Source organism: Carassius gibelio, chromosome B9 (assembly GCF_023724105.1).
Source record: "Carassius gibelio isolate Cgi1373 ecotype wild population from Czech Republic chromosome B9, carGib1.2-hapl.c, whole genome shotgun sequence".
Classification (NCBI taxonomy): Eukaryota; Metazoa; Chordata; class Actinopteri; order Cypriniformes; family Cyprinidae; genus Carassius; species Carassius gibelio.
The window spans coordinates 25,788,019-25,810,595 of record NC_068404.1 but is presented as its reverse complement, the minus strand read 5'-3'; the positions used below and the strand labels follow the sequence as shown (position 1 = coordinate 25,810,595).

Genomic DNA, 22,577 nt, shown 5'->3' with positions numbered 1-22,577 from the left:
GGTTTTCATCTTCAGTTCTCTCTTCACAGCAGTTCAGTCAGTGTACTGTTTGAGTAAATGAATTACTCTGGTATATTGGTTTGTTTTAACTCAGAGGGAGTGTCAGCCACATTAAACAAGTTAACAGCTTAAGTCATTTGCGGATTAATGCGTATTGGAGATGCGAACCGTTTAAAACGATTCAGTTCGATTTGGTGAACTGGTTCAAAAAGATCCAGTTACATCGAATGATTTGTTCGCGAACCGGATATGACAAACTGCTTTGTTTTGAACTCTCTTTCACAACAGACACGGAAGAGAAGACAATGCTGAATAAAGTCGTAGTTTTAGCTGGACCAAAATGTATTTTCGATGCTTCAAAATATTCTAACTGGCCCTCTGATGTCACATGGACTACTTTGAAGATGTTTTTCTTACCTTTCTGGACATGGACAGTATATCGTTCACACTGTTTCAATGGAGGGACTTAGAGCTCTCGGACTAAATCTAAAATATCTTAAACTGTGTCCCGAAGATAAATGGAGGTCTTACTGGTTTGGAACGACATGAGGGTGAGTTATTAATAACATAATTATGATTTTTGGGTGAACTATCCCTTTTCTATTTACTATTTACTATTTCATCTCTTCTACATATTGAATAAAATCAGAATCATGTGCACTGCCATTGTTGAATAAGAGAGCCAAATGTTTATACAGGCAATATTAAGAGAGAAAAAAAGATAGAGAGCTGATGATCTTGACTCTACAGATAGTAATCCTCTATTGATAGCATAAGTTCTTCTAAGCTTTTCTTTCCTGAAAATGCCAAAAGTTGGTAAATTTTCTTGAAGCTCAAAAGATAAGCTACCGACACCTTTTGGTCAATGAATTTCTATGACTTTCCCATTTGCTTGTAAATATTTTATATATTTTTATTTTTAATAAATATATATTAAAAATATGAATTATAAATGAATTATATTCTTCCATGCTGGGAAAAATACAATTTAAAAATTCCAAAATGTACTGGGATTCCTCATGACCATGGGAAAGCTGAAAAGAGTACATCAAGTTAATCAAAATTTCCATAAGGGCTTATGATTCATGAGCCAATAATGTCATGAACATTATCTAGACAACACAAAACCCAAAAAAGAAATCATAAAAAAAAACGCATTAAAAACAACAACAACTGTATCATGGGTCTGAAAGGTAATACATTTAATCATGCTGGATTTTATTACAAGATTTTAAACCAATGTTGATTTTTTTGCATGCATTTATGGCTTTTTCCATTGCAGTTGTACAGAAAACTCAGTTCATGCACCATTCGCATGACAGTGGACACAAAGAGCATGCTTTGAGTAATGCATGTTATTTAATACCACCGCATCTCGTGACACACAGGATACGCAATGAATTACAGAAGAAAAAAAAAAGGCATGTGAGATGCTGCCATGGAACAAGGCATTTGGATTTGCTCAAGAAATTCCCCCTGTCATTTGTGTGAGACTTTCCAAAAGCAGAGACCGGCTCTGACAGTTTTACACTGCACCAGATGGCAAGCAATCCTTCCCACCGTCACACTGGCTCCAGGCATGGCACAGCATCGAAACATTCACAAAATACACACAAACACACACACATACGTGAACACTTCCATCCCATCGGAACCGCTCTGGCAAATCAATATGCCTGAAAACCACAGGGATTGGTTTCGCACTGTTTTTAAACTAGGCCAAACTCGAGCTACCGTAAAATTTACTGTGCCACCGGAGGGCAGGCAGCAATCTATTTTGGACACAAACCGAAACGGAAAACTCATAGCCCGTGTCTCGGCAAATCTATCCGTGAGGCACCAAAATCACACAAAGCTGCACGATTCTTGAGAGCCAGTCTGTTGCTGTAGTTAGCACAACACTAACTAGATAAACTAAAGTACATATAAGCTACTACTAAGGGCGAGCAAGATGTGGTAATACTGTGAAAGATACTGAAGGTTAATGTGGAAATACATCAAAGGCTAAGCTACAAAAGCAAACGATGGGCTGGACACTGTCTAACACGTTAGGATCAATATTAAAGCTTAATCGACTTCTATTTCTGGATTGAGCTGTTCAATTCAATGCTCACAGAGAAAGAGAGGATGGGAAAGAGAGAGACAGATGGGGAAGAGACATTAAGAGGTAGAGATATGGGTAGTGAATTAAAATATAACTTAATCAAAGGATGTTACAGCTGCTGCCCTTTAACAACCCTGCATTGTTTTTCAGTGGTATGACAATAAGTTCACATACAGTGGCATCCAAAAGGCTACACTGAAAATGCAGGAATCAGAATTTTAAAAGATGAAATTTATGAGCAGCACCTGGATTCTTGTCCCATTTGTGATCAGATTTTCAGAAGCTATGTCCATTTAGACAGGCTACCAATGTCGTCAGAACACAGTAGTAGGAATGCTCAGTAGAATCAGCGATAAAACCTGCTGTGTGTGCATGTGAACAGGGCATTACCTGCTGACAGAACAAGTTAACCCATTAAATCTCACTGGTCTCATCTATTTAGACTATAGAATGCTTGTATTTTGCATTATTTTGGGGTCAATAAGATTTTTTTTTTTTAACAAACCGATACTTTTATTCAGTAAGGATGCATTAAATTTGTCACATTTTTAAAATTATTTTAGCTAAATTATATTCTTTCTATTCATGTAACATTCTATTCATGAAAGATTGAAAAAAAAATCCTATATGTTAAAAGTAGATTTTGAATCCCACTGTATGCTACTTTATTGTTTGTCATTTTCTATTGGATCTTTATGACCAGTTGAGCCAATTTTAACCCAGTAGTAGCTTCAAACTTTTTTTTTTTTTTTTTAATTCTGTTGCATTGGGCTGTTCAAGGTATATAACACATGTTTTCACTCAGCTGGGGGAAAATTGGTAAAAAAAAATTTGGTTAAACAAGCTCACTAAACCCATGCACCACTTCACATTCCTCCACAGGACTCTTAAACTAACCCCATTCAAGCGTTACACTGGGCAAAATCAACCTTGCCAACCCCCAACACATCCCTGCGCAGATGAGAGTAAAGCAGGGTGAGGCAAAGCCCACTGGCACTGCAGGCAAACCTGTGTTTATTTATAGGCACTTAACCCACTTTATATCACATTTGTCAATGTCAGCCCTGTGTCCTAATCTAGCCCTCTGTCAGCACATCATTAGTAAATGCTGATCCCCACTCTACAAACACACACATACACCACCTGCATTCTACCACATGGTAAAGAAGCAGAACGAGAACAGAAGTCTATCAGCTGCCAGGAACAGGGATAGCCAGATCTTGAGTACTTGGAAACAACAGCAATTATTGACTGTAAAAACACACTTGAACTTTAAACAAATTATGCTGATTGGAGGTCAGTATTATGTGCCAAAAAGGGGGCTTGTTTTTAATTTAGCAATTGTTTGGAATTTGGGGCCTTTCGAACCTTGCACTCCAATTGGTTTGATGGGGTGACAATTTTCGGTGACGCCGAATAGCAACTCATGTATGTGGCAGTGGTTTAGAGACATTGGTTTAGAGAATTATCTGTTGAGTAGTCAAGTAGTCAAAATAGACAAAAAGCACATATTCAGCCCCTCTTGCACAGATCCTCTCAAATGAGCCAAAAAAAACCAACAACAAAAAAAACGACCCCTCTGTTTCATATTTTTGGTTTTAAAAATTTGGGATTCATTTTTTAATCAACATCGAGCTTTCTGCTTTTGTGCGTTTGCAGTTTCTGTTTGTTTCTGGCAACCAATGGTGCAGTAAAACACTCCACCATTTTTATTGGGTCTCAAAGACAAAGCGAGAATTAAAGGGACACATCTTCACACCGAACAGCTGCAAATGCTGTATAAGCGACTCTCTGCAACCAGATTCAGTCACAAGATTAAAAGGCACCATACGAACCTATAAATAGGCAAAAAAAAAAAAAAACAATCACTCAATGTTAAATTTGGAGTACAGTTATCTGGATTTGAGAAGGGGGAGGTTTAACTACCTGTCCTTGACTTGCTTTTCTTTGCTGGCATGTGACTTTCCACACTCCTATCAACAATACAGATTGTACTATTGCGAAAAAATACATACACATACACGTACAGAATTACACACATGCACTTCGCTCTTGCACTCGCTTTAACTCTCCTCGTTTGCGACCCGGGGCGTCTCCCTTAAGGGTCAGGGTGCGTCTATTTCTGCTGGCTGGTGGGCGGTTCCAGCTCGGGACCACCGTAGTACTGGCTGCAGTTGGGGTCACCCCGCACTTTGGGGGACGAGGGTATCTGGACACCAGTGTAGGGGTTGACGCACCAACACTCGCCCCTCTGTCCATGGCTGGACATGTTGCACTGGAACACAAGGGAGAGAAGATGATGAGAGACAGGTGGGATAAGGGTGGGTTTTGGGGGCTTAATGAAGCTCTTGGGCGAGTATGGGGTGGAGGCGCTACCCCAAAACAGCCCTCCCGCCTCATTTGGCCCAGCACGTCTCATTGACCCCTACTGAGCACTCCCAAAATTAGGTCATAATTGAACTGGACATAGCTGACGCTGAGACCCAAAATAGGCAAAAAAATGATTCTCAATTTTGTCCTCCAATGGCAAAGAACAAAAACTGACAGTTACAATAATTGCAAAAGGAACAGGGTGATTGCAATACAATTAAGTGTGGTGAGGTACACTGTTTTGAGCCCTGGGAACAGGGTTTTCATGTCAAAACAACATACTAGTTTACTTCTCCGGGACACTTTGTCCTGGTTTAAGCTACATGTTATGCCAGGACACTCCAAATGTACAGTAAGGGAATTATCAAATTAATGCAGATACGAATAATCTGATCATTTAGTCATTAAAGTTTATATTGAGATCTCAGACATCTACATGTAGACATTGGTATCTTTACATATATACAGTTTGAGCCATTATAAGACTTCTTATGAAACTCCTATGCGGACGTGTGACATCAGAACCTGAGGTCCAAAAAGAACTGTAAAAAATTTCCCATTTCATTTCATCAGTATGTAAAAGATGAGTAGGAAAGGCATTGAGATATAAACGATTGAGTTTGTCATTCTCCTTTCCTCTGATGTCTCTAAAAACCAAGGCAAATCTCCCAACAGACAGGTCAGTCGGTCAGCAAAATTTTCATTAGCTTGTAACTCTCAGCTCAGATACGGTCTCCTTGGCTTTGATAAAACGGCCTTCTGTAGAGATTGTGGGAATGTTTTAAACACAGTTTCTCTTTGGCTTCTTTTTTGACTCTTTATTGAACCTTCCACATGGAATTGGATAATAAAACAGTGGGATGCTGCAGATTGAAAGGTTGTGCAATGTCTCATATTCCTATTTCCCTACAGTAAAATTAATACAGTAAAAAAAATCCATCCAAATGCAAGTATTTTTTTGTGCTTATCCCCCGGCCAATGCGGCAAGTGACCAGCACAATTTTGAAATGGAAAAAAAATTGAAAATGGACAAGGCTTCAAAAGCTACTTTCAGCTACCAAAGCTGCTAATTTCCAACTATGATGATGTCTTTGAAAGGCTGAGTCAAATACTGGTCTTTTCACCTGCTTAAGGTTGTACTGTCCTGTCTTGTCACAGTTGGGGAACTTCAGGTCATAAAGATTTTCCAGAGGTCCCTTGTTGTCATGGAACGTCATTTGGGAGATGTTCTCCAAAACTCTGTCCAGCTCCTGTTGACACTGGCTCTATAAGACCAAATACACACACATTGGTTTTTATGGTTTATGTGGAATCTCCATATGCATTATGTTTTTTTTATACTGTACAGATGGTATATTACCCCAACCCTACCCTCACAGGAAACTCGGTGCATGTCTAGATTTTCAAAAAACAAAATTTAGTATGTTTAAGTCTTTTGAATTTTGGGGACACAAGAAGTGTCCTTATGAATCACCTTCATTTTTGTAATACCTCTGTCATCAACATGTCATTATACAAAGGCGTGTCCTCATAAACCACACATATATTTGAGTATTTCTTATTTTGTCAATCTCCTTTGTCTAAATAACTAAATACACACAATTCTGTAATATTTTCAAAAAATTTACATTAAATTCACAAGATTAATGACAGAAATGATGTAAAAAAAAAAATGTTTTGTATGCTATGCTAAGGCTGTTTTAGACATCAGAAACCACCTTTCAATTTAAAAATATGTTGTTGGTAAGTGAGATTTAAAATGCAAAAAAAGTACAGTACAGTGAAATGTAATTTATAGTTTATGATTTAATAAAACCTGTGTTTGAAAAGTCGCAGAAATAAGTGGTGAAGGCATAGCAAAATGTGGTAAAGATAGAGTTAATGTGACCTTCATATGACAAAAAGTTAGTTTTAATAAAACTCCTCAAAGAAACACTCATATAATGAGAGTGAGATAAACAGTAGGCCAGCGGCCTCATGAAACATTTGTGTGGCTGATATAAATCTCGTACTTGAGCTAATTTGCTGGCTTAGTTCTGCCTCCCCACCTCTCCGTAAGGACAGGCATCGGCATCAAAGACCATTCCTGTCTCCCGTTCCTTCTCTTTTTCCCTATATCTCTCGTGATGGCTGCTCCCCGCTTGGCCCAGGATAAGAGGGCACTGGGGGAAGAGGGTCTGCCAGGGATCTTATCCGTATCGTGTGGATGAAAAGTGCTCCATCACAAAGCAATGAATAGTCCCCTGCTGTCATCGAACATGCCGTCACCCTGACATTCTCCTTGAATGTCTGCTTTTCATGGGATATGTGATGGTTACGCTCCTGATTTATGACCCGACAGAAAACTTGTTTATTCAGTTTGGCTTTTTATTACCCTACCATTATCACTGGTTTGAATTTTTATAGCTTTGGCTTCTTCTTTTTATTGCATCTACCTTTTTATGGCACTTTCCAACATCCATTCGTTTTATCAACATATCATTTAGCCGTAGTTACTATTGCTTTCAGGTCGGCCAAACCAGACCCAGTGTGCTTCATAATACAGCTATTGTTGTCTCCGCTGCTGTTTGTTTATGGTCGCATCAATTTTCTTTATCTTGAACTATTTCTTGCCCAATAGCAGCAATAGAATTTGTTCAGTCGTTGTAGGACTGTTTTCCAAATCAATGTGCTTAAAGCGTCCTTTAAATGGTGAGGATATGTGAATATGACAATGTAAAGCAAACAGTCTAAATCAAGCAAAAAAAAAAACTCTACATTTACACTTATTAATTTAGCTGACGCTTTTATCCAAAGCGACTTACAATTGCTATATATGTCACCAAAGGCATGTGTCTTATCCACTGCGCAAACACCACCCCTCTACATCTGAGATACTAAGAAAACTACCAGAACTGCCATTTACTTCAAGTTGTACTTATAAAAAAAAAAAAAAAAGAAAGAAAAATGACTTGCCAACTGAAGTAAATTAGCTAGACAATTTGTCTATTGGCTCAAAACATTAGATGATGCGTGATAGAGATGCTGATTGGGGAGTTGCAGTGGTCACTTGGCTGAGGATTTAAGAGTCCAGGTAAAGCATGGTACAAGTCCAAGAAAAGTTAATTAACTCTCTGTGGATTTGCGTGATGGCCAAATTCGACAAGCACTGGCTCATTCCCCATTTCAGCAGAGACGGCAGCCGTTTGTTCTGCCTTGGCAATCCCACCGCGACTGCATGCTATCACCGGGCAGTGTTTTAGACACCAGAAATCGCTGGTTAATTAGGTAACTAAGGAAATGATCATATGTTTTTGACTGAAAACATGGTGGAAATGGAACCAGAAACAGGCTTAATACGAAAAACACCCAAAAATCAGCTTACAGCAGTTTTTGCACAGATCCAATCACGAAAATAACATACTGAAGCAATAAATTATACACTGACAAACAACCTCAGACCACAGAATTATAGCAACATCAAATATAGAGGGTTGTACAAAGGACATACCGTAAATCTGAACCCCAGAAGACTGTTAGGAAAACTAATGTTTAGCTGATACAGAAAAGAGAGTATCTATGTCATAGTGTGTGTGTGTGTGTGTGTGTGTGTGTGTTGCGTGAGCCTGTGGTTGTGTAAGTGGTGTGTTAGTTTGATAACCAGAAGAGGGCACTGCCGTACTGAACACAATGACATGCAATGTGAATACAGGTTTTTATACTTATAAGTCAATATTCGCTGTGTTGCCCTGTGATTATTCACAGCAAGACACTCACCTGTCTGGGATGAGGTGTTTTGGGATCATCCAGGGTGCTGTACATCTTGGACTTCTTTTTGTCGAGATGCTGCTTCACAGCTATTTCCTTGATGTGCTGGTAATTGTTTTCTTTGCCAGACTTTTTCACTGGAGGGGACCGTGTGCCATTTAATTCTCCTAATGAAGGGAAGGGTAAGTTAAAGGATTTGGGCAAACTTTTATCATTGGCTCTCTTTCAGCTTATGATCTACAGGATGTTAAGGGTAATTTAATGGATTAAAATGACAAGTTCAGCATAACCAAACAGAGGAACTCAATATAGTTTTAAAGCAAAACATAAATAAATCTCTTTTTTTTTCTTCTTTGTAAACTACTACAGATGCTTCCACCATGACCCATGAGTTTAAAGTCAATTATTTGTATAAATAAATAGTACATATGCAAATAAATGTATTGCACTTACAGTTGTTGTATACTTTTGACTGAATTTTGAATTCTGACAACTAAATTCAGTTTAATTCAAATAAAAATTCAAGAACTGAATGGCTTGTTAAAAGCTATAGTCAGCTAAAATTGTGAATGCTGCACAACCCTGTTAGGTTAGATGTTGCATAACAAATTGACATATTATATATAGAAATTTGACAAAGACCGCAAGCTATCTTTTTTGTCAATGAAAGCAAACCCAGGATCAGTGTTCTGGCAGCGCATCAAAGCAAGGCAGAGAGAAAGTTAAAGGCTGGAATTAATGACAGCTCTTGATTCAGATAGTCATAGAGGCCTGTGAAGAGATACGTGCCTTTTAAGTCAAAACGTGTCTGGCAAATCACAAGTGAACTACTAATAACAAAAAGAGACTTATCCGTATTTGAAAGAATTGTTATCTTATTTTGTGTTGCACAGAAGAAAGAAAGTCTTACAGGTTTGAAACAGTGTGAGAGTGCCTAAAGTATTTTGAATGAAAGAATTAGCATTTTTAGGTGAACCATCCCTCTAAGTAAAAAAAACATCTTTATAAATACTAATATTTAAAGTTTTAGTCCTGTTTTGAATAAAATTATATGAAATAGTTTTTTGAGCAAGTAACCAGCCAGGGTTCAAAACTATCTGTACCTTAGCCCATTTCACAATGGTAAGTTTATAATAATGTTTTCTAAGTTGAGTGGTACTGGCAGCTGGAATAATTAAATTTATCATTTTGGTGGCTGATTGTTATCCAAGAAGGTTTATGTGTTTATGAAACACAAGTGACTGAAATTAGATTATATTCCGGTTTTAAACTTGCATCTGATTACAGATTGCCTACATGGGATTACACAAGTTTTGTATTTTAAAAAGAAACAGTTCTAAGAAAGAATTATTTGCTTTTTGGGAAATTTGAATGGTAAGACAATTATAAATTATACTGTACAGAAATTTAAATCTACATGTAACGCTAATACACACTGCAAACTCAGTCACGCAATGCTGATGTTGTTAACATGAAAAATTTTTAGACAAAGTTTAACTGTAATAATAATTTGCTCTGTTTGATGTGATAATGCTGATGTGTAATGGTTTTTTCCTCAGTTGGTCAAAACAAAAGTGTCAGACTTGTTACTAATTCATTCAGATAACACTATCCAGTAAAACTTCGTATTTTTGTCATACTTCCAAGATATAGGCTAGAATCTGTGATCCCGAAGTACAGTGAATATCCACACCAGCGCAATAGGTGACAGCCACACATACTCCTCAAAACATTAGATTAGTCAGTGCTTTAGCCAAGCCGGTGCATGACCAATGTTAAAAAAATTACTCTGCAAATAGAGTAAACTCAGGTTTCAAACAGAGATGGCGACTAAAGCCCCTTTCTCACTGCACGTCGGACCTGGCATATTGCCGGAACATTGGCGGGTCGCCTTCTGTGTGAAAGCAAACACATCCCGGGATTGATTCCGGCATTGAACCCGGGTCAGGGACCTAGTAACATTGCCGGGTTCAACCCGGGACGAACGCTGTGTGAACAAAAGCCAGATCTAATGCCGTGTCGAAGTGATGACGCACGTTATCGCTTGACTCTTTCACCGGCTGTTTTGAAGGAAGATCAACGTTCGCGACGAAAAAATATGTGCAAACTCTAATGAAGCAGAGATCAGTTAGTTCCTCACTTTCCGCGCCGACGCCGAGATCGTTCGCTTGCTTCAGTGAAAGTATAACGTGCCTAACATTTTCGACTCGTACATTAGACGTCACGCCCTGATGTCACGTGTCTTTACGGGATCTTTACGGGTTGTGTTATCACTGGCAGTGTGAAAGTGCAAAATCTAGCGACCCGGAAACAATTGCCGGAACAATTTACCCGTGTATTTCCCGGAATGGCAGTGTGAAAGGGGCTAAAGAGGTAAAACTTACGGGCTGCAGCTTTAATTAACAGTTATTGCTAATCATTTTGAAATATATTTACAACAACATTTCATCAAATTATGCTCAAAAAAGGAACAAACAACAAAGATTCTTCAAAGGCCCTCTGAAAGTAAGACAGCGTATTCTTCTTACCCCTTAAATTCAGGGGCAGCATCAAAGCACAGTGACCGCTAAACAAACCTCTGTGTATTTGACTCCAAATGTACTGTAACAGCAAATATGTACTTCTGGACTTTGTATGGGGCAAATTAGTTGCGTGTCCCTTATGGTAACGTCACATGCACAGAGCGGTCACTTGGACTCTAGCTGGCCCTTTGAAACTCTCGCCTGCATTCAGATCTGCTCTGTGTCTTGTCCATCGACATTAAAAAGCAGAACCCTCAGGCCACGAGCCCAGAACCGCTCGAAATAAGTCAGCATAGGGTGAGCATGAAAGCCTAGAGATCTGAAGGGGGGGTGATCGCTCTGAGCATTGTCCAGCACCAAATACTGCGGTCTAAAGATTGAAGCCCAATTGTCATCAACAGACCTAAGAATAGTGTCTAAAATAGCGGGCGAGTTTGCCTCATTGAAGAGATTATTGGCGGGCGTGCTTCAGCAGACACCTGCCATTACGTCTCCTCGAAAGCATCCCTGTTCCACACTCTCATCCCTGGGCCTACACCAGCCAGCAACACTTCCCACTCACAGTTCCTCTCTCTTTCCAAAGGCTTAGTGTGTGGGCTGTGTGGTTGGGGAGTGGACAGGAACACTTTTCAGGGCCTGGGCCGATTTTTCTCTCACTTCTCCCAAGGAAGTATGACATGCTGTTGAAAAGTCAAGTGCCACTTGTGACGTTACATACAGACTCTGTTCCAAAACCTCAGCATCACAGACATACCTCTGGCACAAAACCTGTTCAAATAATAATATTTGCATTAAGACAGCATTACATCTATCATACATATGAATTAAAAATACAATCCTATAATGAACTGCAACAAGTTCAGTGGGGAAAACAGGTTTATATTTAAATTTCTGGACCAATATTGATTACCAACATTTTCAACTCTTTAAACTAGAACAGCATTTTAAAAAACACCCACTTGACTCAAAACTTTGAATGTGAATTTTGTAATGCATATTATAGACAACCTGACAAACTCTTACCTACCACTTATTTTTCTGACAGATGAGTTTCATTAGATTTTATATGAAATGTGAACATCATCATGATAGGAATGAGCAAAAACATCAGAGATTGAATAACCTTTACATATATCATTGGAAACATCTCATCTAGTAGAGCACAACCAACATATGTTTAATTTACAAACTAGCAAGAATCTCTATATAATGTACATTTAGATGCTATTTACATATAATGCATAAAAAAACAGCAAAACAGGATAATTTTATAATTGTATTATTCTTAGCATAATAAATGGTATATATAGACCTAGTCCGACATGCAAAAAATAAATAAAATAATTAAATTAATTTTAATACGCTTTCTGTATATTACATGTATGCTGTTCAGATGCATTCAAAAGCAAAAAACAACAGGGTATCCCGACTGATTTTTATAACTACTTTTAAAATTAACAGCATATACGGTGTGACGTGCAAAACCAAATAAATAAATTTAATAATACAAATAAATAAATTACATTAAAAAAAAAGAAAAATTTAAAAATACAGGACTTTTAATCACAGTAACTATTATCTGAAAACTGAAAAGGTCAGTTCTGCTCTGGTTGCATGCTACCACCCATAATCAAACACTTTAAATCTTCATGATTTGGTTTAATCTATGCATACTTTTCTAATGAGCTGAAACTGCAGGCTCTCTCCAGAATTTATCAAAATGCAGAGGTCTGACGGCAGGATTATAACCGGTCGTATTGGTTTACAGTACACAGTCTACTGATATATACAAACATGCACTCAGCGACACGCAACATGAAGCTCTTGTAACCATTAAACTCTTGTCGATTTGTGGATAAACTGAGGCCCGCTGCATGCTGGGAAAACTACCCAAAGACACTGTCATTGATTGAAACATGTCCACAGTTTACCCATCCGGTTAAACATTTACAGAAAATACTTTGTCAACACACACGACTAGGAAGAGGGAGCCGAGCGGCCATGTTGTTTTTCCAAACCGGCTGCAGTAAGCAAAATGTGTCAGTATGAAAAAGTAATGCAAGAAAAACATAAGCAGCTGTGATGCCCAAAAAGCCGGCTTGTATCTGGCACTCTTTCTTCCTTACATAACCATGTGGCCTTCCGTGAACGTTGTAACTTCAAGAACCCGCTGTACCACGGCTGCATGAAATAACAGTGTAGAATCTAATTCAATTTCCTTTCCTTTGTGGAACTACACGACTCACAGGAAAGCTATGCCAATGTCCGGCAAAACAGGACCAGGTGTGGGAGGGTTTTGCAAAAGCTAACTGTTGGTTTTGGTGGATGCAGAACGGCTTCCCTTGGGCACGTACAAGAGGTTTTTGGAGCTCAAATTTGATACGGCTTTCACTTAGCCAGGCACATCGTATGATACACTTGCAATATAGTTTAGAAACAACTCTCTGTGATTCTCGAATGACTATGGAAATTAAGCTTTCATTTATATATATATATATATATATATATATATATATATATATATATATATATATATATATATAAAACAACAACATACTGATGTATCTGATAACAAAAATGAAAACTATTAAGGAATATTTTGTTAAATTAAAAAATAAAAATAAATGTAAATATCAGATGAAATATTTAAGCTAAAAAAAATGTTGTGTTCCTTTTATGTAATAAACATACAAACTTAAAATAAAACTAGAATTATAAAAAGAAATGAGAACTATTTAGGAATGAGAACTTTATTTAAAAAAAACTCAAATATTCAAATAAAGCGAATTTCAAAATCTTCATAAAAAACACAAGTTTAAAAACAATCCAAACCACTTCTCCTACTATTCTTTCCTACAGAAACTTGTCCTCTTTGTGTCCTTTACATCATTAAACATCTGTTCAGTGTCTTAGAATTTCACACTCTCCCCGAGTCCACTTAAGAAAATTGTTCTGAGAAGTCATTTGTCACTATCCTCTGGGAGCAGTTCCCCTTTTTTTCTCCCCTATTTGATGAAAAAGCGTTTAAGATTTCATTCAACCTAAACCACCCGCCGTGAGCCTCTTCTCAATACACAGTGGATCGTGCCAGCACTTTTCTCTGTCTTTCTCTTCTACTCGCCCTCTCTCTCTTTTATCTTTTCTGTAATTGCATATGCAAAGACTAAACAGCGATGTTGTACGGTCATAAATCAGAGGCCTGCTGAGGGAGCTTCAATGATTCAGCAGCCACTGTGCACAAAGGAAATGTTCTCTGCAGATGAATGAGACTCAGTCTTCAAGTCTGTGCATGAGTGTGTGTGCTTCTGCTGATAAGTTCTATATGCTAAACACGGATTTAAAAAAAAAAGTAAGGGAGTAAATGAAGGACTGCTACAGGGAATCATGCTGGTTTTCAAAGATGCTTCTCAATAATAATAAAACATTATATGTGAATGCACATTAAATCAGCATCTGGGTTACTTTTTACAACATGCAAATGAACATCAAACTGAAAAGTGCTGTATAGATATCCACTAATGCAAACTAAAAGAAAACTTAATGCATATGAATGACCCTTAAAGTGACAGTAAAAAAATAAAAAATGAAAAAAAGACAATCCTGTCATCATTTACTCATCTTCTTGTCATTCTAAACCTGTATGCATGTATTCTTCTGAAAAATAAAATATTTCGAAGAACAATTTTGGGTGACCTGTGCCTTTAAGGTTGTAATATTCCTTCAACAGCACGCAATTTGATAATCAGTTAGAATTTGACAAATAATAGTGACCTACTTTCAGTGATAAGATTTGAGCCTTTGAGGAAACAGCTTGAAGTCAAAGTTTTCCTCAGGAAATGCCTTGGATTCATTTTGTGAAGTACTGTTGATCTCCATTTGGCACCATAGCAACTACAGCCTCCTGAGTGTCAAGGACTGCCTGAGCTTCAGCTTTTGACAAGCGGTTGAGCAACAAGCTTACAAAACTCAGTGATAACACACTTGGCATGGTGCTAAGTGTGGATCCTATAAAGACACTTTGCTAGCCCCCATTAGTTTACAAAAAGAATGTATTAAATCTCTGGAAATTTTTGCTTTGACAGTGCAAAACATAATAAAACAGTCTTCAAGCTCCCTTGATATTATTAGCAATAGGGGTGTAACGCTACGCAAAAAACACGGTTTGGTACGTACCTCGGTTTTAAAGTCACGGTTCGGTTCATTTTTCGGTACAGTAAGGGAAATAAATGCAAACATTAAACTGCAGGTTGTTTATTACTATAAACTTTTTTTTGAACAATTTGTTTACATTTTTTTAAAATACTTTTTAATAAAATATATATAAAATAAAAAAAGAATAGGAAATAAAATAGTGCGGCAAAGTTCTCCACTAAATAAAATACTCTCAGTCTCAAACCAATATCATATAATAAAATATAATGAAAAATATAAATAAATAACTATGATTACAGTGCAGCATTACCAATACCAATTTTTAGACCTGCTCATATTTCGTTATTGCGTTGGACCGATCGGAATTAAGAACAAAGGTCTGTTTAAATACCGACGGGAGCTGCGTTTGAATTACAATCGTTTTTTTCCTAGTGGTAGTGATGTTCACACTCGCGTGATGCCTTTTGAAAACATTAGGCCGGTGACACACTGGCATATTGCACCTGTCAAACATAGTCTATTTTGCCGTCAATACTGTTGATGGTCTCATTTATCATTAGGCTTTATATTTATGCTCAATATGAAGTGTAGATATTGTTGTCGTGAAGACAAGATCCTCGTCTGTCGGCGGCGTACCTCTATGTCACCTACAGCAGCAGCAGCAGCACGCCAGCACCGCGTCAGGCACGATTCTGATGTGTAAAGACACAGAAAACGTGAAGCAGCCTTCACGCAACTGACACGCAGCAAAAACGCTACGCTCAAGCCACGCAGCCAGTGTGTCACCGGCCTTAGAATCAGCTGCAGGGCGGGATTTGCGCTGAACACGGAGACTTCCACCACTTAATATGTTCGTTTGGAAAAACGAAAATGTATATGTTCCGTACACAAAATATTGCATTCGGTCATTCTGTAAACACATGCACCATACAGAAAGCCCTGTACCGAAACGGTCAGGTACGAATACACGTACTGTTACACCCCTAATTAGCAACATGTTAGATTAGCTCTACCAAAGTTGAAAATGCAGTCCAAATATTTTGACTTTTAAACTGTGTCCTAACCAATATTCAAGTGATGAATGAATGTAAGTGGGCAGGGCTACCTGCTGCAACACAACAGAGACAGATAATATTGTATCTTTTTCACAATTTTTGTATGTATGCAAATTGCATAACAAACTAGGTACGCATTTGTAGTAATTGTGCAATTAATTCTCATATTGCATTTTCAGAAAGTTTTGGAATATTTGTCCTCTCCATAAATTTGTCACTACCGAAACACATCACTATGTAATTTAGTAAGAAGGGTTATATTGACCTATTAAGATCTTCCCTGTAAATATAGTTTCTATTTTAAAAAAAAAAATTCAGAGGTAAATCAATAACAGTTACAGTTTTAACAATACTTCAAGTGTGATTCATGAGATTTGTTGTATTTTAAGTCTAATTTGTCTTTGTAAAAAGTTGATCATACTGATTTCACACTTAGGATTAATTAGTTTGAAATACATTGAACTAAACATTATCATAACATCTTTGTTCATCTTTCAGTTGTGAAGTTCTTTAAAGTTACACACAGATTTTTCATACTTCTGAACACATTTACCGCAAATTAATGCAAACTACTCATCATGTACTGCAGCCATTTGAGAGAGTGACATAAATATTTAAATGAATATAAATATAAATATTTTCTGATCATAAATGTATGGGTGTAGTTAAAATCAGTCTCAGCCATTGGATTAAAACACGTGAAAATGCAGAACATATGTATATATATTATTGTGGGTTTCATAAAAGTACCTTAGTAAACATCTAAGATTTTAATACTTAAATGCCTTTTAAATGTGTTTTTTGGTTTTGGGACAGAACAGCAGTTTGCACCAATTCTGTGGAATGGCCCATATAAATGTTTCTCAATTATAAAATCAAAAGAAGGCTATAACTCAGCTGAAATCATCATGACAGCTAAGATGGCAGCATGCAAGTTACAAATTGTAATTCTTGTCAGTCATAACAAAATAGGCCCGCGGACAGGAATGTAACTGTGTGCCGAGAGGTATTAACACAGCCTCGCTGCTGCTAGACTTGTATTCTTTGCAACCATTCACTAACCATAGTGAATATACCTGTTGCAGTCAATATTGACATTTCATGTCAGGCAGGCAGGCAGCCAGCATTATAGCACACAGAGAAAGACGGCTGGATGTGTCAGACTGTGTATTCTGCTGACGCTCCTTCATCGTCTCTCCAGTCTGTGAGGGGTTAACTAGAATGGCCTTGGAGAGAAAGGACCAAGCGTTTTTTCATGTTATTTCAATTGCTTGTTTGACATCATGACACTCCAGATGCCCTGGAGCAAAAGTAAAGTCATGGCGCCTACAAGGAGCCTCTCTGGTGTCACAGGTCTCGACAAGCAGCCGCCACCCAAGGCATCCCCACTGCAGGCACTGGAAAGGTGTTGAAGAGAGCGTGTCTCAGCACATCAGACCCCGGAGGGATCCAAGAGCAATTACATTACACGCAATACAAGGAGAAAGAGGAAAAGGCTGAAAAACAAACATAAGATACAAACCGCTAGCTTGAATAAACATGAGATATATTTTTAGGATGGTGGTGAGGAGGCTGGATTTTTTTCAGTGATTAGGTGCAAAAGTTTACAGGTGCATCCTTTACCTGACTTTAGCTAATGATACATGGGTGTATTCATTATTGTAGTGTGCATTTTATTTTTAAGTACATTGATCTGTGTAATTTTGACTAATTTTATTAGAAGCAGCTTAATGTACAATGACTGGCTCACTTTGAGAAGTGTTGATACTGTTAATGATTCAAATCATATTCAATAATTGATGAAAAAATATAAATAAGATGAAAATAAGAAAATATATAGAATTATTGATAAAAATAAGGATGACAAAATTATGTATTATAAAAGTATGCTAAAAGTAGTCTAAACAACTCATGCAAGACTTCTGAAGTCATATGATGACTTTTGTATGAAGAACAGACCAAAATTGAAGATGTTCATTATTCTAATCAAAGTTCACAAATATAATTTGCACTATATTCCAAGTCATCTGAATTATTATTAATAATCTCACATTCTGTTATAGCTTTGAAATCTCACATGCAGTTAAATAAATCCAATCCTAATGTAATAGGACAAATGCCATGCAAGAACCAGTGGCTTTTGCCATCAAATCTGATGTGACGTCTAAATACGGCTTTATTCTAATGGAAAAGTTGGAATAAGATCTGTGAACTCTTTAGATAAGCGACTAAGTTGTATTATAAGTTGAGACTTGAAGCTGTATGTATGCACTGCCATCGTTTGGAAATAAAGCATCTTTTTTTTTTTTTTTTGGAACAACACGAAAGTGAATAAATGATGGCAATGTCCATGTTTTTTTTGCATGAATTTTTGCATGAATGTATCCTTTAATTGCCATGCTAAAGTTCATAATGATGACAGAGGCCCTCAGATGTGTGTTCACACATTCTGCATAATAGTTCTTCTCAAAACCCTGGATATGGACAAAACATATTCTAGACTTCTTGAAAATGATCAAAAGTTAAAGCCAAGGGAACATTATGTAAGCCAGCGTCTGTGCACTGGTTGTCATTACTAAAGATGTTCCTCTCATGAGTTCCAAACACATGCTCTACTGTATCTTGTTTGAGGCAGCCGCCTGACATATGAACAATGCTAACTACAGGTGGTGCACTATGCTCACAGTTAAGGCCATGCACAGAGAGGATGCAGATAATTAAGAGAACCTCAGTGTGATGAAACTACAGAATGTAATTCACCAGCCGCAGTGTGGAATGAGCATTCATTTGAGATGCAATGCCTGGGTGCCAAATCACAACATTTAGTTAAAGCTATACCCAGGAGTGGCCACACAGTAAAACACAAAGGCATGCAGCGAACACAAAAAAGAGGATCAGAGGTCCTGGATGTAGCACCTTGTAGTAAATTTCATAATTACATAATTCATTCATTGTTAACTGCATTAATGAGCCTTAATAGATGACATGCTCTGCATTCATTAGATTTGTGTTTTCTGTTAAACAGAAACAGAAGTACTGGACCAGAATGTGGGCACTTGTCTTGAGTTCCACAAGACATTCAGTAATCATACTCGCAGGGCTAACTGGTTTGATGCTGGTTTTGAATTCTTCTCACAGAAAACACTGAGAAAAGAAAGATAAATCTGTATGTTACTGACCACACACCTCACTACTGCCAAGTAATCTGCCAACTGGAGTTTTGATTAAACTGTTAGTTAAATGATTTTGTCATCATTTACTCACTCTCGCGTTTTTCCAAGTCCAACTACTATTTTATTTCTTCCAGAAAACATTAAAGAGATCGAAAGCAGAATATCTGATCTTCTGTTTTCCATGCAATCACAGTGGATGGTGATTTATACTGCTAAGCTGCAACTAACAAAATAAACGTGAAAGTCCATGTGACTTAAAGGTGTAATTTGCCATTGGCAAAATTATGTTTTAATAAAACTAGCTGTCATGTGATTTTTTTTTTTTTTTTTAAATCAGTTCTACATGAATAGAGAAAACAAAGAAAAGAGGCTGTGGAGGAGGAAAAAAAAGACTTACACAGACGTTACAATGTAACAAATGCAAAGTTGTTTGAAAATCCGTAAAATTACCCTTTATCTGTCATATTCAGTGTCTTTGAGAGTCATGCAATTGTTTTGTGTGACAAACAGATAATAAAACAGTAATAACTATTGAAAAATCTCCACTAAAATAATTCGCATTGTGTCTGTATGGAATGCAGAAGCTTTGGCCTTAAGGCTATGTTTTTTTGTTTGTTTGTTTGTTTTTTCACAGAACAAATAAAATTACATAGCGCCAGAATAACATGATGGTGCAACAGTGAACTTTAACTATCTTACATAGCATTATTTTATCTTTATTAGAAACCTTCATTGGAAAGGCTTGGAAATGAGCAAATTAACTGGTGGTGCTGGGCAACCCTGTTGCTTAGTATTTGCTGGTATCCCAAAATACACCATTCAAACGCTGCTCAGATAGCGTAGCGGGGCAGATTCACAAGGGTGCCTGGACGGGCCTCAAAGTTCAGTGTGCAAAAGTCCAATTTGTGCCAGGCGAGATTAGCCTTTCACCCTTGATTTGTTGGAAAATTCAACAGCACAACAGGATAACGGCTGCCAATTTGTTTCAAAGCAGAGGCATTTGGCACCATTTAGTCATCAGTAATTGGAAAATTCTTTATTTTATTAGAAATCTAGGTCACATATTTCAGTTGCGTGGCAAAAGGTTGGAACTGTTCATCCTGGCATTTAGAGCAAAAGAGACAGCCTCTGTTAACACCCACATGGGATTATACAAATATTATCATCAAGGTAACAGGCATTATTGAGCATGATACTCTTTTTTTTCCCCAATTTAGAAAGAACCAACCCCTGAGAAAGTTTCAAAGATGTATTATTCAGGGAAGTCCAAGACAAATAAAATATTGGCAAACATTACCGTGTCAATAGTTCAATGGCAAACATTACCGTGCCAGTAGTTCAACAGGTGATTAGCTTGTTTGCTTACTGAAGGGATCAATGGTCTCATGGTCAACTAAATTTCAACACTGTTCACCCCACTGGTTTCATTGGCCACATTACATTATAGACTATCACAGTGTTATAGATCTCTAATTCCTTCTAAAAAAAAAAAGGGCACAAAAGAAGTTGACTTCAAATGTCTAATGCAGCAGCTAACTGATCTAATCTGCCTGTATCAGCACCCAAGGACTGTAATAATAAAATCATGGTTTGTATGATGCTTTATCCATACAATCTAAGTAAATATATCAGGGTTTACACAGAACTTGACAATGAGTTTTTCCAGTGTTTTTGAGTGTTTGTGACTAGACCAGAAAAGCATAATTTGAAATAAATTTGGACCAGCAGTGACTATAGACATTTCCACGACTTTTCCAGTCATGTATTACCGAATAAAGCCCACGTTCCCATCGGCAGCGACCTGCATTGATAAAACAACCTGAACTCAGTAACCGCTGAGGACAGGATGTGGGCGTGTCCAGCAACTCAAAGCTAAGAAAAGTTAAACTTTTGCCAAATTGGAGCCCCTTATGTAAAATTTATTTTTTATTTTTCATGAACTAGATATTGCTCTATATAATTATACTTTCTAGATAATAAAATAAAATGTATATAAAATTATTATTTCAAAATCTGTTATATGTGTTGTGTGAGTAGCTATAATATAGAGCTATGTTGATTAAAATTTTATTTTTAATTGTCTTTTCATATAGTTTATGCATATGAATTTAATAAATATGAATGCAAGTTCATAAATATATATATATATATATATATATATATATATATATATATATATATATATATATATATATATATATATATATATAACATTTTAAAAGACATTCAATTATTACTTCCCCTTTGTTATTATATATATACACAACTAAAAAAAAGCTCTATAAATGACCATGACTTTTTAATATTGAATTAATTCCCATAAACTTCCCAAAGAAATCTCAATTTTAACACTGACTGACAGTGAAGAGAATCCTGATATAAACCAAACCAAGCCCGTACAAGCAGATGCACCAGAAGCAGTTCAGATAGAAGTTGGTGATCTAACAAAGGGGCTGTATTCAAACAAGATGGTGGAGAAAAGAGTGCCAGAACAAAGACCCTGCACTGATGTTTGACTCAGTGCTGCAACATCATCCGTGCAATATGCACGCATTTAGGCAGCGGCTGTGCATCAATTCATGTTCACAAACAAGTCTTGAGACTCACCACTGTGTCCTGACTCCTGGTTGGTCATGGTGGGCTCCAGGTCCACTTTGTTCTCGCATCGTCCGAGTCCCTGTATCAGCTGCTCCAGCTGTAACTCTGAATTCGCGGTCGGGTAACACCTCAAACCGCTCCCGCATCTCGGCGTGTAGACGCCGCAAAGCTCACCCTTCTGCCGGGCGCAAACCGGACAGCAACCGCAACCCGGTTCCCTGACAATCTCGCAGGAGGTTATGAGCTTGGGACACGCCGCCTGGCGCTCCGCGGTGCAGCTCGGGCAGCGGAACACGATCTCCCCGAGCGAGCCGTGCAGGAGCAACAAACTGCAGAGCAATGCAGAAAACATGTCGTTATCTTAAAGTCTGACAGATGTCGGGATTGTACAGGCGACTTCAGGTGGAAAAGTAAAAGTGCGTTTGGGGACAGGTGAGGTTCGCCGGAGAGCTCTGCTGGGTCCTATTTGCTGTCATGTTACTCCGACATGACATCACGTCAAAAGCCAGTCAAAGTCAGATATAGATAAACAAGTCGATGTGGTGAGACTCACTCCTGGCTATTTCATATGCGAGAGATACGCTGCTTGTTTTGGGGAAATGTTTGGTATGGTTGCTACTACTGTTATGTTTCCCAAGTTGAAATTAGCACATAGTCTGCATCTGTAATAAATCAATTAGAAAATTACAGTCTATATATAGGCTTGACTGGGGTCGATTTTCTGTCAGTTTTCGGCGCGCACAATTATCGAAATCGTATTTTAGGGCTTCTAACACTGCCGCTAATGTCAAGTATGTTAAATGCATTTAAAAAAACGTCCAATGAAATTTCTTATTGATCTCTGTGTCTGTAACAA

At 37.6% G+C, this 22,577-nt stretch overlaps 1 protein-coding gene across 1 annotated transcript; it reads right to left on the bottom strand.

The window, feature by feature from the left end:
* Window positions 1-1,178: 1,178 nt before the first annotated feature.
* Window positions 1,179-22,262, bottom strand: LOC127964605 (insulin-like growth factor-binding protein 2-B). The gene is made up of 4 exons (XM_052564866.1): window positions 21,731-22,262; window positions 8,231-8,388; window positions 5,599-5,739; window positions 1,179-4,379 (listed from the first exon to the last, which is right to left on the bottom strand). The coding sequence occupies exons 1-4, from the start codon at window positions 22,071-22,073 to the stop codon at window positions 4,221-4,223; spliced, it is 801 nt and encodes a 266-aa protein (XP_052420826.1). The 5' UTR covers window positions 22,074-22,262; the 3' UTR covers window positions 1,179-4,220.
* Window positions 22,263-22,577: the final 315 nt, after the last annotated feature.